We start from the raw sequence: 14,564 nt of genomic DNA, 5'->3' as shown, positions 1-14,564 counted from the left end.
TCCTCTGTATTAAAATGTGTGCCTCCTTTCCAGGCTGCTTCCAGCTATTGGATCTTGTGCTATCTTTGTCTGCTAGATTGAAGAGCCCTCTTCCTCATGTAGGTACTGACAGACTGAGCAAGTCACCTCTTAATCTTCTCTGATTAACTAAATGGATTGATCTTCTTAGGTCACATGCTGTAAGGTGTAAAGGCAGGTTTTCTGGACCTTAAATCATTCTTGTAGCTCTTTTCTGAACCATTCAAATGTTTCAGGATCCTTTTAAGTGTGGCCAGGAGAACAAGACAGGATCCAGTAATGAACTTGCTAGGAGTTGCTGGAGATCCCTAAATATGCACCTGAGTATTGTTGGGATAAGGGCGTAGCTAATGTTAAAGGCAAAGATCAGGTGCATCAGGGGACAGAGTAGGTAAGAGAGAGCAGAGAGCCGTGTGGCTCTATAGAGAGGGCGGCAGTGACAGCAGCCTGCTTCAGGCTGAAATATTTGGACAATTTCAGCCAAAATGATTCAGGCATTTCTTAGAACAAAGCAAGAGAAAAATACATTGTTTTGCCCTTGTTCATAAATTCTGAAAACATTTCTTTGAAAAGCTCTAGGACCTCCATGTTTTGGAGCAGATCATAGAATATCAGGGTTGGAAGGGACCTCGGGAGGTCATCCAGTCCAACCCCCTGCTCAAAGCAGGACCAATCCCCAACTAAATCATCCCAGCCAGGGCTTTGTCAGGCTTGATCTTAAAAACCTCTAAGGAAGGAGATTCCACCACCTCCCTAAGTAACCCATTCCAGTGCTTCACCACCCTCCTAGTGAAAGTGTTTTCTAATATCCAACCTAGACCTCCCCCACTGCACCTTGAGATTATTACTCCTTGTTCTGTCATCTGGTACCACTGAGAACAGCCTAGCTCCATCCTCTTTGGAACCCCCTTTCAGGTAATTGAAAGCAGCTATCAAATCCCACCCCCCCTCCTCCTCTTCTGCAGACTAAACAATCCCAGTTCCCTCAGCCTCTCCTCATAAGTCATGTGCTCCAGCCCCCTAATAATTTTTGTTGCCCTCCATGGGACTCTTTCCAGTTTTTCCACATCCTTCGTGTAGTGTGGGGCCAAAAACTGGACCCAATACTCCAGGTGAGGCCTCACCAACACTGAATAGAGGGGAACGATCACGTCCCTCAATCTGCTGGCAATGCCCCTACTTATACATCCCAAAATGCCATTGGTCTTGGCAACAAGGGCACACTGACTCATATCCAGCTTCTCATCCACTGTCACCCCTAGGTCCTTTTCTGCAGAACTGCTGCCTAGCCACTCGGTCCCTAGTCTGTAGCAGTGCATGGGATTCTTCCGTCCTAAGTGCAGGAATCTGCACTTGTCCTTGTTGAACCTCATCAGTTTTCTTGAACTATGTCAGGCAGGTAACCTTAGTGTCACGGAAAGGTTGGACCTTTACACCATTATTGTGAAAATCCAAATATGGCCAAGTTATGTAAACCTTTGGGAAAATGGCAGTTGCACATGCCTGGCAGAGCTGTCTTTGCTTTTAGCAGTTGTTTCAAGATTCTATCCTCACTGAGCAGACTTGAGGCTCTCCTAGGGCCGTCTCCACAGCGCAGTCGAGCATATTCCCTCCTCTCAGCTCCTACTGGACTGCACGTGCACCAGCCCCACAAGTGACTGAGCATGATCCAGCACAGGCATTTCCTGTAATGATTACTCCCCTCTGGGCTGGGCACTGGAACTGAGAGCAGGGACCCTCTCTCCTGTGCCCTTAATAATCCCCCTGCAGGCACCCAGGCAGCAGCGAGGAGGCAGCTGTCTGATTTGAATGAAGAGAGGACAAACGCTAGACAAAACGTAGATTGGGACCAGGAGTCTGAGTGGGATCGCTTGTGCAAGGAGACTGGGACTGGGAGCCAGTGTGGTAAATGGGGGGGTTGAGGATTTGGCAAGGGGCTAGGGGGAGGAATTGCTGGCTGGATAAGCAGACTGGAACGGGGAACCAGTGGGAAGGGGGAGGAGAAGAGAGATCTGACAAGGAGCTGAGCTGAGAGAGAGAGAACTGGGTTTGGCTGGGCAAAGAGCCTGGGAACCAAGAGCCAGGCAGAGGCTTGGGGAGATGATTGAGATTAGATCTGGAGGAAGTCTCAGTGGCAGGGGAAGAGATGAGGTACTAGGAGGGGTATTGAGGCTGGCTAAGCTAAGGAAACAAGGAGTTGGGGGAGGGGGAGCTATAATTGGTTGGGCATTGGGACTGGGACTGGAGAGACAAGGGCAAGGAGCTGGGGCCAAGGACCCAGGGTAGTGGAAGAGACAAGTATGGGGAGAATGGGCCGAAGAGTCTGCACTAGAGCACCCTCCTCTACAGAGTCTGGGATGGGACCCAAGATCCTAGAGTCTCCCTGTTCTTCTGCTCTTTGTGAATAGCTGAAACCCACTTGCAAAGTGTGATACCCTCTGTAGTGCTGGTCCCTGTGGAAGATAACCTACTACTGCTATCAGTTACTCCGTTAGTTCAAGTGGCAGAGGTCTGTGGTGGATGTACAGGTTCTAGCCCTAGTGATGAACCATGCTGATGTCACTATGATGCCACCTGATGGAATTTTTTTTGTTTGCTCTTTTAAATACCTAGGAAATTACATTAAAAAAACATTAAGGTCCCAAAGTCAAGCACTCAAAAACAAGTAAACACCAGAATTAAGGTTGCCCATAGAACCTTAACTCTCCCCTCTTGGGCATATGCATTATGATACAGTTTTCAATTACATGATCACATACAATTTTTTTTCCACGGGACCGTTGCCTCGGTGCAGAATGGACCTGCTCTGGGGATAAATCACACAGGTGTAGTGAAGGAGGCTGATATTTCTGCCTCATTTGTTGAAGAAGTTGGAAGGTGTATAGTGAATGAAGCAGGGAATTTCAGGAAAAGAAAGGATAGCCTCAGACTTAAGTCCAGAAAGGACAATCATGATCAACTAATCTGACCACATGCACACTGCAGGCCACAGTCTCTCTCCCACCCACTCTTGTAATAGATGCCTAACATCTTGCTGAGTTACTGAAGTCCTCAAATCATGATTTAAAGACATCCAGTTATAGAGAATCCACTATTTACACTAGTTTAAACTTGCAAGTGACCCGTGCCCCACGCTTCAGAGGAAGGTGAAAAATCCCCAGGTTCTCTGCCCATCAGACCTGGAGAAAAATTCCTTCCTGACCCCAAATGCGGTGATCAATTAGACCTTGAGCATGTGGGGAAGATGCACCAGCCAGACACCTGGAAAGAATTATCTAGTAACTCTCAGCCCTCTTCAACGAGTGCCCCATCTCTGGCTGTTAGGAATATTTGCTACTATCAGCCACAGATGGGGCACACGCCATTGTAGGCAGTGCCATCATACCATCCTCTCCATAAATTGATCAAGCTCGGTCTTGATGCCAGTTACATTTTTGCCCCCACTGCTCCCTTTGGGAGGTTGTTCCAGACCTTCACTCCTCTGATGGTTAGAAACCTTCGTCTAATTTCAAGCCTAAACTTGATGGCCAGTTTGTATCTATTTGTTCTTGTGCCAACAGTGGACCTTTACTTCGGTAACCTGGTGTTTGTGTCTCTGATGTATTTATAGGGAACAATCACATCTCCCCTCAGCCTTTGTTTGGTTAGGCTAAATGAGCCACGCTTCTGAGTCACTTCTCCTAAGGTAGGTTTTCCATTTCTTGGGTCATCCCAGTAGCTCTTCTCTGCACCCTTTCCGGTTTGAATTCATCTTTTTTAAACGTGGGAAACTAGAGCTGCACACGGTATTCCAGATGAGGTCTCACTAGTGCCTTGTATAAGGGCAATACCTCGCCTGATTCATCCTAGGCTTGCATTAGCCTTTTTCTACAGCCACATCCCATTGTTGGCTCATAGTCATCCTGTGATCAACCAGCACAGCCAGGTCTTTCTCTTCCTGTGTCACTTCCAAGTGATATGGCCCCAGTTTCAAGCATAAATTCTTGTTGTTAGTCCCTAACTGCATGATCTTGCACTTTGCACTATTAAATTTCATCCCATTTCAATTACACTAGTTTTCAAGGTCTTCCAGATCCTCTTGCATGGTATGCTGCTCCTCTGTATTGTCAGTGTCTCCCAACTTTGTGTCATCCACAGATTTCATTAGCATGCTCTCACTTTTTGGGCTGAGGCCATGAATGAAAATGTTAAATAAGATTGGTTCCAAGACCAATCCCTGAGGAACTCCCTTAGTGACCTCCCTCCAGCCTGACTGTTCACCTTTCAGTGTGACCTATGGTGGTTTCCCCTTTAATTCAGGGTTAAGGCAGTTGAATGCTGCCCTGGAGAATTGGATTCTGTCCCTGGCTGTGCCACAAAGTACTTTACTGTTATATGGGGCAAGTCATTAAAACCAGACTTCTCACAGATGGTCGCTGACTGTATTCCTCATTTCTGGGGTCCCTGATGCGAGACAGTTGGGTCTGCATTGTAGGAGGGCCGTGCTCAGAGCTGAACTGAAGTCACAGTGATCTATGCTTTGAACATAAACAGTGCTAGATAGCGCTGAGCACGCTGGCTCAGATTGGGCACCCAAAATGAGGGGGAAGTTTTGACCTTAACCTCCCTCTGCCTTAGTTCCCCATCTATGAAATGAGGATAATTATGCACCCATCTCAGAGTCCTCCGCCTTTCTTAGGTTTTCAGTTCAGTTTCTACTCCTCTCTCCCTCCCGGCCTCAGCACTGCTGTGTCCCGGGCAGCTGCACTGGCCATGAGGGATGTTTGCACTGCCCTTGTAGCAGCTGTCTGTTGTAGGGATGACTCAGGGCTGGCAATCCAGCACCCTTTATCAGCACCGGATTTCGCTCCAAATGTATGACAGTACTGATCTGGGGGTGAGCTGGTGCAGCTGCCCGTCCACCTGGGGGGGCCAGGCTGCCTGACCTCCTTTGCCCAGAGCCGATGCTGGTGCATAAAGAGGGATATGAAAGGGAACGGGGTTGGTTTAAGCTCCAGCAGAAACTCTACAGCAAAAGTGCCGTGTGCCAGTGGGGAAAGGGTGACCTGGCAGAGAGCTGGGTCCCCTTCCAGCCTCCAGGTAGGAGGTGGTAAGGACAGTGACCACCAACGATCCCTCAGCCAACAAAGCAGAAGCCTCCATCTCTGAGCTCAGCAGGGCCTAGCTGCCTCAGGCCTGTGGAGGAGCTTAGATGCTGCACTGGTAGATGACAGCTGGGGCGAGCCTAGGCTTGAGGCAGGTTTGTGCTGGGCATGGGGCTCTTTAGTTCCTCCTGTGCTCCCTTGAAATCCCTGGAGTCTGGGCTCTGGGCGCACAGGGCAGGCATATGAGTCACCTAAGCCCCCTTCCATTTTCTCTCCCCGAGGGGATCCCTACAGGCCCGGGGAGGAGGGAATGAGCAGCAGAGCGCTCCCAGGCGGGACTGGGCTCAGGCTTGTCTGTTGCAATGTCCTGCAGTGAAGCTTTGGACTCAGTGTGGACCCCCCTGCTCCAGCCCTGCCCCAGGGTGCACAGGAGCTACTGTAAAGCTGCCTGGGGGGGGGGCTCGGGCTAGGAAAGGAAGAGGGTTTATTCCGCAATTGTATAAGGTGCCCCTAGGCCGCGGGAGTGCAGCTCTGCAGAGGGTACCTGGGGCCCTGCTCTCTGCCAGCGCTGCCGAGCCTGGGTCTGCCCCCCACCCCACAGAGCGGGAGGGCTGACACAGGCCCACGGTTCGACATTATCTGCCCTGCCTCCATCCCCACTGCTTCACTGGCCAGCCGCTCTGGGCTGTGCCCTGCAGCCACTTCTGCTCCCGGGCGGCCCCTGAGGCGGAGAGGGGAGCGGGAGCTGGGCTCTCCGGGGAGCAGTTCGGGTTTGTACAGCGCCTGGCACAGCGGGCCCGGGTCCCACCGCAATACAAGTGATGGCTCAAACAGCATTTCCCGAGGCAGGGGGCGCTCCTGGCGGTGGAGGCAGGGCTGGAGCGGCCCCCTCCCCTGGCTGGGGCTGAGCTGAGCCGGGCCGGGCTGGCCGGTCCCCCCAGCTCCTCGCTGCCACGCCGACGCCGAGGCGGATGCTCGCAGGCTCCTTGCGTCGGTGGCCGGCTGCGCGCGGGGCTGGGCAGGGCTCGGCCGGCGCCACGGGGCGCGCACCCGGCCCCGCCGCAGCCCGGGCTCCCGGCGAGCAGGTGAGCGGCCGCGTCCCGCGCGGGGCCCCAGCCGGCTGCGGGAGGAGGGGCCGGGCCGGGCCGGGCTGGGAGGGGGCTGCCGGCGCGCCCTGGGCGGCTCCGGCTCCGGCGCCGCGTCCCGGGCGCAGGGGCGCAGGCTGGGGCATCTCCCCGGGGCCCCAGGCCCGGCCTGGAGGAGCAGCCGGGTGCCCGCGCTCCGCCGCGGCCAGTGGCCTTGCCTTTGGCCCCGGCTCCTGCTTTTCTGTGGGAGGCTCCAGCCTCGCACCTGCCCGCGCCCGGGGAGCCGCCCGCAGGGTCACAGCCTGGTCCGGCGGCGCCTGGGCCCGGCTCAGACCTAGGCCCCTGGCTGGGTGGGGCGGCTGATCGCTGCCACCCGGGCCCCACCTTCCATCACGGAGGGAAGCGGAGAGCCTGTGCCCACGCAGACTGCCAGGACTCGTGGCCGGCCGCCTCTGGGCTGGCAGCAGCCGAGCCCCGGGCCTGCCAGCGGGCAGGGGCAGCCAGCAAGTGCCCGCTCTGAGGGCTCCTGTGATGTGCACACCTGCCACGAGGCCGGGGCCACACTCCAGCCCAGGCGGGATAGGCGGCAGCGTGGGAGGGAAGGGACAGCCCCACCTCTCCTTAGCTCCTCTGCGCTGCAGAGCCCCCTGAATTGCTGCCCAGAAGGAGGCCCCAACCCTGTTTCTAGCCTGGGCTGGCTTTGCTGGAGGCCCTGAGCGAGGGAAGCCGGGGCCAGGCAGGCCCTTGGGACTCTGCTTACAAACCCTTTACTCATGGAGGTCTCCCCTGTCTCTCTCTCCAGGCTGGGCTCCCCGACCGTCCCCGCTGGGCTCGAGGACCTTCTCTCCGGGAGCGCCGAGCGGCTTCAGGAAGGGAGACGATGAGCCACAAGGATGGCGAGCTGGGGAGCTGCCAGCCGCTGGTGTTCACGGCGCAGGAGCTGGAGTGCAAGATCTGCTACCATCGCTACGACGCACGAGCCCGCAAGCCCAAGCTGCTGAGCTGCTGCCACCGGGTCTGTGCTAAGTGCCTGCGCAAGATGGTGGCCGTGGGGGAGTCCTCACCCCACCTGCTCAGCTGCCCTTTCTGCCGGCAGGAGACCCAGGTCCCCGAGGAGGATGTGCAGCTGCTCCAGGACGACAGCAAGGTGCTGGCAGTGCTGATGTACCACGAGCGGGCAAAGAAGCGAGGCACTCTGCCCTCCCCCGAGGTCATCCTGTGCCCCAGCGTCCTGGAGCCCTCCCGCAGCTCCTCTGACTGCCTGGTCATCACCATCCTGGAGGTGCCGGAGGACGCGGCGCCCCCCGAAGGCTTGGGCATGCTGGACATGATACGCCTGTACCGCCCCACCAGCCTGGACTCGCTGCCCTGCTGCGGCCCCATCCAGAAATGCCGCTCTTGCACCTGGCAGGCCATACCCCACTTCATCCTCTGGATGCTCTGCCTCATCTACTTCAGCTCCCTGCCCTTTGGCATCTACCTCCTGCTCATTGAGCGCCACAACCTGGGCATCGTGCTGGTCAGCCTGGTGCCCTCCACCCTCATTCTCTGTGTCTTCTACAGCTTCTGCCAGTGTCTGTGCCGCGAGATCTTCGAGTTCCCCTCCACCTGAGCCTGCTGCTCCCCTGGGTCCTGAAGGCACCAGGCACTGGCCTTGCACAGCCTGGACCTCCCCAAGGCTGTGCCCTGTGCCTGGGGCTGGCTGAGAGCATCCCCACTCAGCGCTTGCCAGCACCCAGTTACTGCAGGGGGATGGGGAGATGTCAGTGTGGGAGGGTCCAGGCGCAGCTGAGCGACTGGTTGGACAGGGCCACGAAGCGAGTACTGAGTGCCTGTCATCTTCCCTTGCAGAGAGGAGATGTACTACAAAGCCGTGCACGACACTGCTGTCATCTTCCTACAAAACAACGCAGGCTTCACCAAGTGGGAGCCCACGCCAGAGCGGCTGCAGGAGCTCGTCACAGCCTATAAGCACTCGGGACGGACCCTCAGTTCCACAGGTTCCTCCTCCTCCTCCTCCTCTTCTTCCTCAACTGCAGATAAAGATCGGGAGACGGGCCGAGAGCAAAGCACCAGCCGGGAGACCAATGCCAATTAATCTGCAGAGGGCAGTGTGCGGGGACAGACGCCAGGGGCGAAGGTAACAGTGCTCCAGAGGAGGGAAGGTTTGATGTGGCAGGTGGAGAGACTGCTGGCCGAGTAGCCCAGGCCTGGGGGACTCTCTCCAGGCAGCTCCACCCTGCTTGCTTTCTTCTGTAAACCTGCAAGGCCACTTCCCTCACCAGAGTCCAGGGAGATTCCCTCGCCTTACGCTCCGTGGGAAGAAAACTGGCTGCTGCCCTAGTCGAGGGGCAATGAAGCCAAAGGTCGCAGTCATAGGAAGAGTTTGCAGCCCCATCAAACACTAAAGCTCTGAGGAAGAGGCAGCTGGTGCTGAGACGGCTGCACAGGCGAAGGATGGATGGACGGACAGACGGACGGACTGACTGACAGAGCTGTGGCCTAGAAGGTCTCTTGCAGCTGGCTGAAGCCTGGCATTTCCAAGAGAGAAGCAGGCAGGGTCCAGAGGCTCTTCCTGCTGGCCTGGCACCAGCCCAGCTCTGTGTCCATAGTGTAAATAGTTCTGTCCGTGGCGACCATGCTCCCTGCAGGGTTTGTTTCCCTAGCATCCATGTTTCCTTTCCACATGTACGAGTTCCGTGTTTGCCGAAGCTGTTTACTGTATAAAAGAAAAGCAGAGAAAAGGAATTTCTTCTAGTGTGTAAAAACGTCTTTGCAGCTGTTTTGTAGTCGTTGTGGTTTTTACCCAAAGCCCTCTGGGCTTTATTTAACCTCCTTGGGTTTTGTTTTTTAAGGATTAATTTAACACCGCTAACCATTTTATTACTTTTATCAAAGAAAGCAAAGTCTATTTTTGATTTTTGTTTCCTAGTTCTTAGGGACATTAAAAACCAGCATTACAGCTCCCCTTGGTGTCGGTGCTATTCCTCATCTGTGGGGCCTGGGACTGTCCATGGGAGGCCAGGCCTGCCCTGTCTGCCCTCAGATTCACCCTCTTCTGCTCTCTCCTGCTGTGCCCCTGAGCTCGCTGACCTGGCTGCTGGAGCATGCGGGGGATGGAGGAGGAAGCCCCCAGCCCATGTGATCTTTATTTTCAGTCTTTATGTCTTGGAGCGTCTTCCGGTGCAAACCACAGACTTGTTGCGAGCCGTGTCTGCTCTGCATGTTACTGGTGCTGTTGGCCTGTCAGACCCTGCTACAGAGGTGTGGGTGGGTGCCTGCCCTGCTGGCTTTGGGGGGACCCCTCCCCGCATCTGCATGATCTCCACAGTCAGCGGAGGGGCTATAATCTAGACCCCATTGTGTCCGGTAAGGACTGTGCTGCATTAGCAGGAGGGTTTATATCCCTGGTGAGCCACACATGGAGCTGTGGAGCCTGGCTCCGGAGAGCCCGGCCCTGGAGAATGGGGCCCCGGAGAGCCCGGCCCATGGCCATGTTTGCACTCGTGCCCTCTGTCACAGGGAGGGATCTGCGCAGCACAGGGACGGGTGGAGTTTGCCCACAGTAGGATGCCTGTCCTTCCCACCCTGCAGCCCAGGAGCAGCCCAGTGTGCCAGGAACCCTCAGCCATCGGGGAGGGGGGTTTACATCGCTGGGTCTCCATGTTCCACCCCCCAGCTCGTGCTGCTCCTGAGGCTCAGACCCCCTTTGCCACCAGCGAGAAGCCACCCAAGCCTGAAACCTGCCCCAGCCCAGCTCTCCAGGTCCCTCCAGACCATCCGCTGCGGAGCTCCCAGTGCCCCAGAACGCTCCGCTGGCTGGGGGTTGCCCATGGGGCTGTGAGGGGTGAGCAGGGTGGCTGGGCCTGCAGAGGTGGGCGCAGTGGGACAGCTCTCTTGCTGCATGTGGCCGGCAGCTGTTTCTGGGAGATGGAGCCCCTGACTTTGGGCGCCGGAGCTTAGGGGGAGACCTGACCAAAGCTTGGGCTGTGGCAGCATGGAACGGAGCAGCCCCAGCGCTGCCTCTGGCCTGTGGGTCCCCAGCCAGCTCCCGTCAGCCCAGCAAGGCCAGCGCCCTGGGGCAGCGCTCTCCGCTTCCAGAGACGCTGCAACCGCAGGCTGCCAGAGCCCTCCTGGGACCCACCGGCCACGTCCTGCAGTCCCCGCCCCGGCCGGCCTCATGCAGTAACCCCCACGGCCACTAGGGGGAGCCATTGCCTAAGACAGCGGGGGCGGGGAGGCCGCTAGTGGCTGGCTGTTCCGCGGGCTGTTCCTTCCCGTGGGATGTTCGATCCCCACAGCCCGGGGGGGGGGCAGAGGAGCTGGAACTGGGGGTGCTGCACCCCCTGGCTGGACGTGGTTCCATCACATCCAGGGTTTACAATTTTGTTCAATGGTGTCAGCACCCCCCTGTACAAACTCTCCCAGCCCCTGGTGGGTGTGAGCCCGGGGGGGGGGAGGGGCTCCAGGCCCCCAGCCAAGCTGTGAGTGGAGGCCAAGCCACTGGGGGGCTGCAGCCCTCCTGACTCCATGGATGGGGGTCTGGCCCCTCCCAGTGTACACCCTCCCCCTGCTCTTGGCAGTGGGGTCCCGAGGTCGGGGTGGGTGGGTGGTGGAGCCCGCCGTCTGGTAACACACACGCCCAGGAAGAGGCTGGTGACATTGAGTTGCTCATTCATCTTTATTAGACAGAACATGGCAAAGCCCAATCACCCCGGCTATGTGGGTGCTGCCCCTGGACCCCCAGCTAGGCTCTGTGCCCCCCGGGGGAGCATTGGGGGCCACCAGGTTGGGGACAGTGTGGCTGGAGTGCAGCCTGCAGGCTCCTGGCGTGAGCACGTGGGGCTGGCCCCCCTGCCTCCCTTGGCCCTGTCGCTTGCCATCCTGTGGGGCTGATGAGAACCCTGGCAACAGCCCAATGGCAGCAACCTCGCCCTGGCTGGAGCCTGGGCCCCATTCAAACCCAATCTGCATGGCCTCCCGCACCGTCCCCTGGCCTCACCCTCTCCCCAACCTCCAGCCCCCTCCTACCCTTCCCCCCCTTCAGTCTCCCCCTCCCCCTAGATATTTTACTGTCTTTTGGGAGCCACTCAAGGAACCATCTCCCCAAGCCCTCTTTGCCCCACGGACTCACTCTTTACCCTAGAGCCTCCCCCAAATCTACAGGCTCCCTGGCTCTTGCACCGCTGAACACCTGGGAGGGCCTGTCTACAGCCCAGCTCCCCGTGGGCAGAGCCCCCTCCCCCCGGCCGTGAGTCCCAGGCCGGCTGCCGCCCGTGCCACGCTGTCACTGTGGGAGCGTCCGGTGGCTCTCGGGGCACCAGGGAAGGGCCAGGCTGAGCTGTGGGGGTAGGACACCCCAGCAGGGCGGTGCCATCTCCAGCCGCAGGCAGCAGCTCTGCTCCTGCTGGGGGCATGTCGCAATCTCAGCCAGACACCAGATCTTGGGCTGCTGGGCCGGCGTCCCCTGTGTCAGCTCAGCAGCGTTGGGCTGCGGGCTTGGCCGCTGGTGCTCTGACTCCAGGCAGGGGCCTGGACTGCCCTCCTTGGGGCTGCCCCCTGTGCCTGGGCTGCCCCCTGGCCCCTCGCCCTGCCCCCCGGGCTGTTGCTCGCCCTGAGTCTCGCCCTCGCCGGCGTCTCTGTCCGACTTGCTGCAGGGGGCCCAACTCAGCTGCTTCTCCTTCTTGAGGCGCCGCCGTGCGTTGGCGAACCAGGTGGAGACCTGGGTGAGGCTCATCTTGCTGCTGATGGCCAGCATGAGCTTCTCGCCCTTGCTGGGGTAGGGGTGCCTCAAGTGCTGGCCCAGCCAGGCCTTCAGGGCGCTGGTGCTCTCCCGGGAGGTGGCCGCCTTGGCTCGGGACAGCTCCGCGGGCAGGCCCTGGCCGAAGCGGGGGGAGCACAGCACGGGGCCGGGCAGGAGCAGGGGCTGGAGGTTGTAAGCAGCCGTCACCTGGAAGGCAGGGGAAGGGGCGGTGAAGCCCTGGTTGCAGAGGTGCGTGGGCAGGGAAGGGGCTCGCTGGTGGATTGCCCAAGCCATGCGCTCCCAGCCCTGCCCCGGGGATGCCCCAGCACATCTCCCAGTGTTCAGCCACATGGGACTGGCACATTTGTTGGCATCTGCTCCCTCCTGTCACGGGGGCTGTTCCCCACACAGCCACCCCGAGCGGAGAGCGGGGCCTTTGCTCCGGCCAATCTAGTGCCCTTCCCCCATATCCTGCTGGGGCTCCCACACTGGGAACGCCCCCCCCCACGCCCTCTTGGCTCTGTGTGCTAGGGGCAGGCTGGGCTCTGTGGATACACCCCTGGGCTAGCCCTGTGTGCTGCTGGGGCTGCTCCAGGAGCTTGTGGGGCGGGGGCGGGGGGGGGGGGGACGACGATGTGGGACTGTCCCAGCCCAGCCCTGCCAGAGCAGAGCCCTGACCCACTGAGCTGAGCCTGGGGACAGACACAGTCTGTGGGGCAGGGGAAGGAGGATGCTGGGCAGGCCCAGCTCTGCCCCACCAATGCAGAGTACTGAATGCCACAGGCAGCCCCCTGGGGTTTGCTGGAGGGGGCTCCCATCACCCACCCCTGTGGGGAGCACTGCAGCCCCGCCTGACCCAATGGCCAGGGCAGGACCACAGCTCCTGGGTACTATTGTCCCGGGGGGGGGGCTTAGAGTGCCCCTACAGCCAGCCACTCCCCCAGCCACCCCACAACAGGGAGAGCTGCTACCCCACAGGGAATGAGAGACCCCAGGAGGGGAGGCAGGCAAGTCCCAGTCTCTGGGGCAGAGTCTGTTCAGCTGGCTGCAGGGGACCAAGGCGTGAGTAGCAGAGTGGGCAGTGATGCCCAGCTTTACCCACTCACCCGCAATGCCCCTGCCCCAGTGCCAGGGCTAGACACCCCCCCCCCAGGACTCCTGGCTCCCTGCCCCTGAGCCACTCACTAGCCTCCTCTCCCATTTGAGCTCAGGGTGGCAGACACTTTGCCAGTGGGTGCTTGGCGCCTGCCTTCCGCGCAGCTAACTGCCTGCCCCCCTTTTCCCGCTGGGGTGGGGTGGGCCACGCGCGGGGCACCCGCTGGATGGCAGCAGACAGCCCCTGCGGCCCCCCCCAACGCCCCAGGCCTGGCGCGTCACTTACTGGCTGTGCAAGGAGGCTCAGGTGCGGCGGCAGCAGGTTGGAGCCCTGTGGGGCTGGGCGGGTGCAGGGCAGCTGCAGGAGAGCGTGGGGAGGGGGAGGCAGCAGCTCTGGGGAACCCCACACACCTCTGGGGGCCCCCGGCTTGTTGCCAGCCTGAGCCTCCCCCCACACCAGCTGTGCAACTGCCATGCTGCTAGGACCAGTGGGAGGGAGCCCAGAGCCCAGAGCTTTATAGGGGGCTGGGGGGGGGGCCGTGTGGGGCCAGCAGGGTGATTGACAGCTGCTTAGCAAGGACGAGCAGCCTGATGCCAGCTCACATTAAAGCGCCCGCACAGATTGTCTGGGCGGCAAATCCCCCAGCCCGGCTGGGTCCCTGTGTGCCGAACATGCCACGGTCATGCCACCACCACGCTCCCGTGCCAGCCGTCCCGGGGATGACCCGTGGAGCCAGGCCGGAGGAGGCCCGTGCGTAGGGCAACAGTGCCTGGCTGGCACAGTGAGGGGCCTGCTGCAACGACACATGGGGCACGACATCCCCAAGCCCCCCGGGCTAGCCCCCACTGGGCTGGAGGGGGGATGGGCTCAGCCTCATGCCCACACACGGGGGCCCATGACCGGAGGGCGGCAGCGGTGCAGCTGGCGGGGGCAGGGCGGGGGTGGCACACGCCTTAGCCCACGGCTGGGGCGAGACGGGAGGAGCCGTTGGTCTGGCACCGGTGCTCCAGTGGGGCCTGCGGTGAAGGGAACCGGGCTGCCTGAGGCCTATAGTGTGGCAGGCCCCCGCCACTGCCTGGGCGCCGCGTCCAAGGAAACCCCTGGGCCCTGCCCAGCGTGGGCAGCGCCTCAGAGCCGGGGCTGGAGCCAGGCCTGCTGCGCGGGCAGGGGAGAGAACCCACCTTGCTGCCTGGCCCCTCACCCCAGCTGCAGCCACAGCTCTGGGGTCCTCAGGGCGGTGCCCCGTGCTACCGGGGTGCACTGAGCCCAGCTGTGGGTGGCTGGAGTGGCCCCGGCTGAAGGGTCCATTACTGAGCCCTGGGCAGAACCATTGCGATCTGCACCCTCGCTGCCTGGGGAGGGGCAGGCGAGCCCCGGCGGGCAGGGCCGGCAGCAGGGGGCAGATTCCAAACAGCAGCTGCTCCGCGGTGCCAGGGAGACCCCAGCAGCAGGGCGAGCATGGGCGGGTGTACGTCAGCCTCTCACCCTGGTGCCACCCCGCCCTGCCCCCAGGGGCTCTGGTCCTCAGCCCCGCCGTT

General features: G+C 59.8%; 2 protein-coding genes across 2 annotated transcripts; one reads left to right on the top strand and one right to left on the bottom strand.

Moving 5' to 3' along the window:
• The first annotated feature begins 2 nt into the window (after window positions 1–2).
• Window positions 3–9,152, top strand: LOC140897315 (E3 ubiquitin-protein ligase RNF182). The gene is made up of 2 exons (XM_073309787.2): window positions 3–6,187; window positions 6,990–9,152. The coding sequence occupies exons 1-2, from the start codon at window positions 6,074–6,076 to the stop codon at window positions 7,797–7,799; spliced, it is 924 nt and encodes a 307-aa protein (XP_073165888.1). The 5' UTR covers window positions 3–6,073; the 3' UTR covers window positions 7,800–9,152.
• A 2,113-nt stretch (window positions 9,153–11,265) lies between these two features.
• LOC140897396 (uncharacterized) lies at window positions 11,266–14,561 on the bottom strand. The gene has a single exon (XM_073310000.2). It carries the CDS (start codon window positions 12,279–12,281, stop codon window positions 11,475–11,477), a length of 807 nt encoding a protein of 268 aa, XP_073166101.1. The 5' UTR covers window positions 12,282–14,561; the 3' UTR covers window positions 11,266–11,474.
• Between the last annotated feature and the right edge of the window lie 3 nt (window positions 14,562–14,564).

Source organism: Lepidochelys kempii, chromosome 13 (genome assembly GCF_965140285.1).
Source record: "Lepidochelys kempii isolate rLepKem1 chromosome 13, rLepKem1.hap1, whole genome shotgun sequence".
Classification (NCBI taxonomy): Eukaryota; Metazoa; Chordata; order Testudines; family Cheloniidae; genus Lepidochelys; species Lepidochelys kempii.
This window is presented reverse-complemented; position numbering and strand designations above follow the sequence as displayed.

Bases quoted from the DNA above. Each gene is read 5' to 3' on its own strand.
- LOC140897396 (XM_073310000.2), bottom strand. From the start codon at position 12,281: ATGTGGCTGAACACTGGGAGATGTGCTGGGGCATCCCCGGGGCAGGGC.
- LOC140897315 (XM_073309787.2), top strand. From the start codon at position 6,074: ATGCTCGCAGGCTCCTTGCGTCGGTGGCCGGCTGCGCGCGGGGCTGGG. The intron at 6,188-6,989 runs GTGAGCGGCCGC...CTCTCTCTCCAG, and splicing joins CCCGGGCTCCCGGCGAGCAG to GCTGGGCTCCCCGACCGTCC.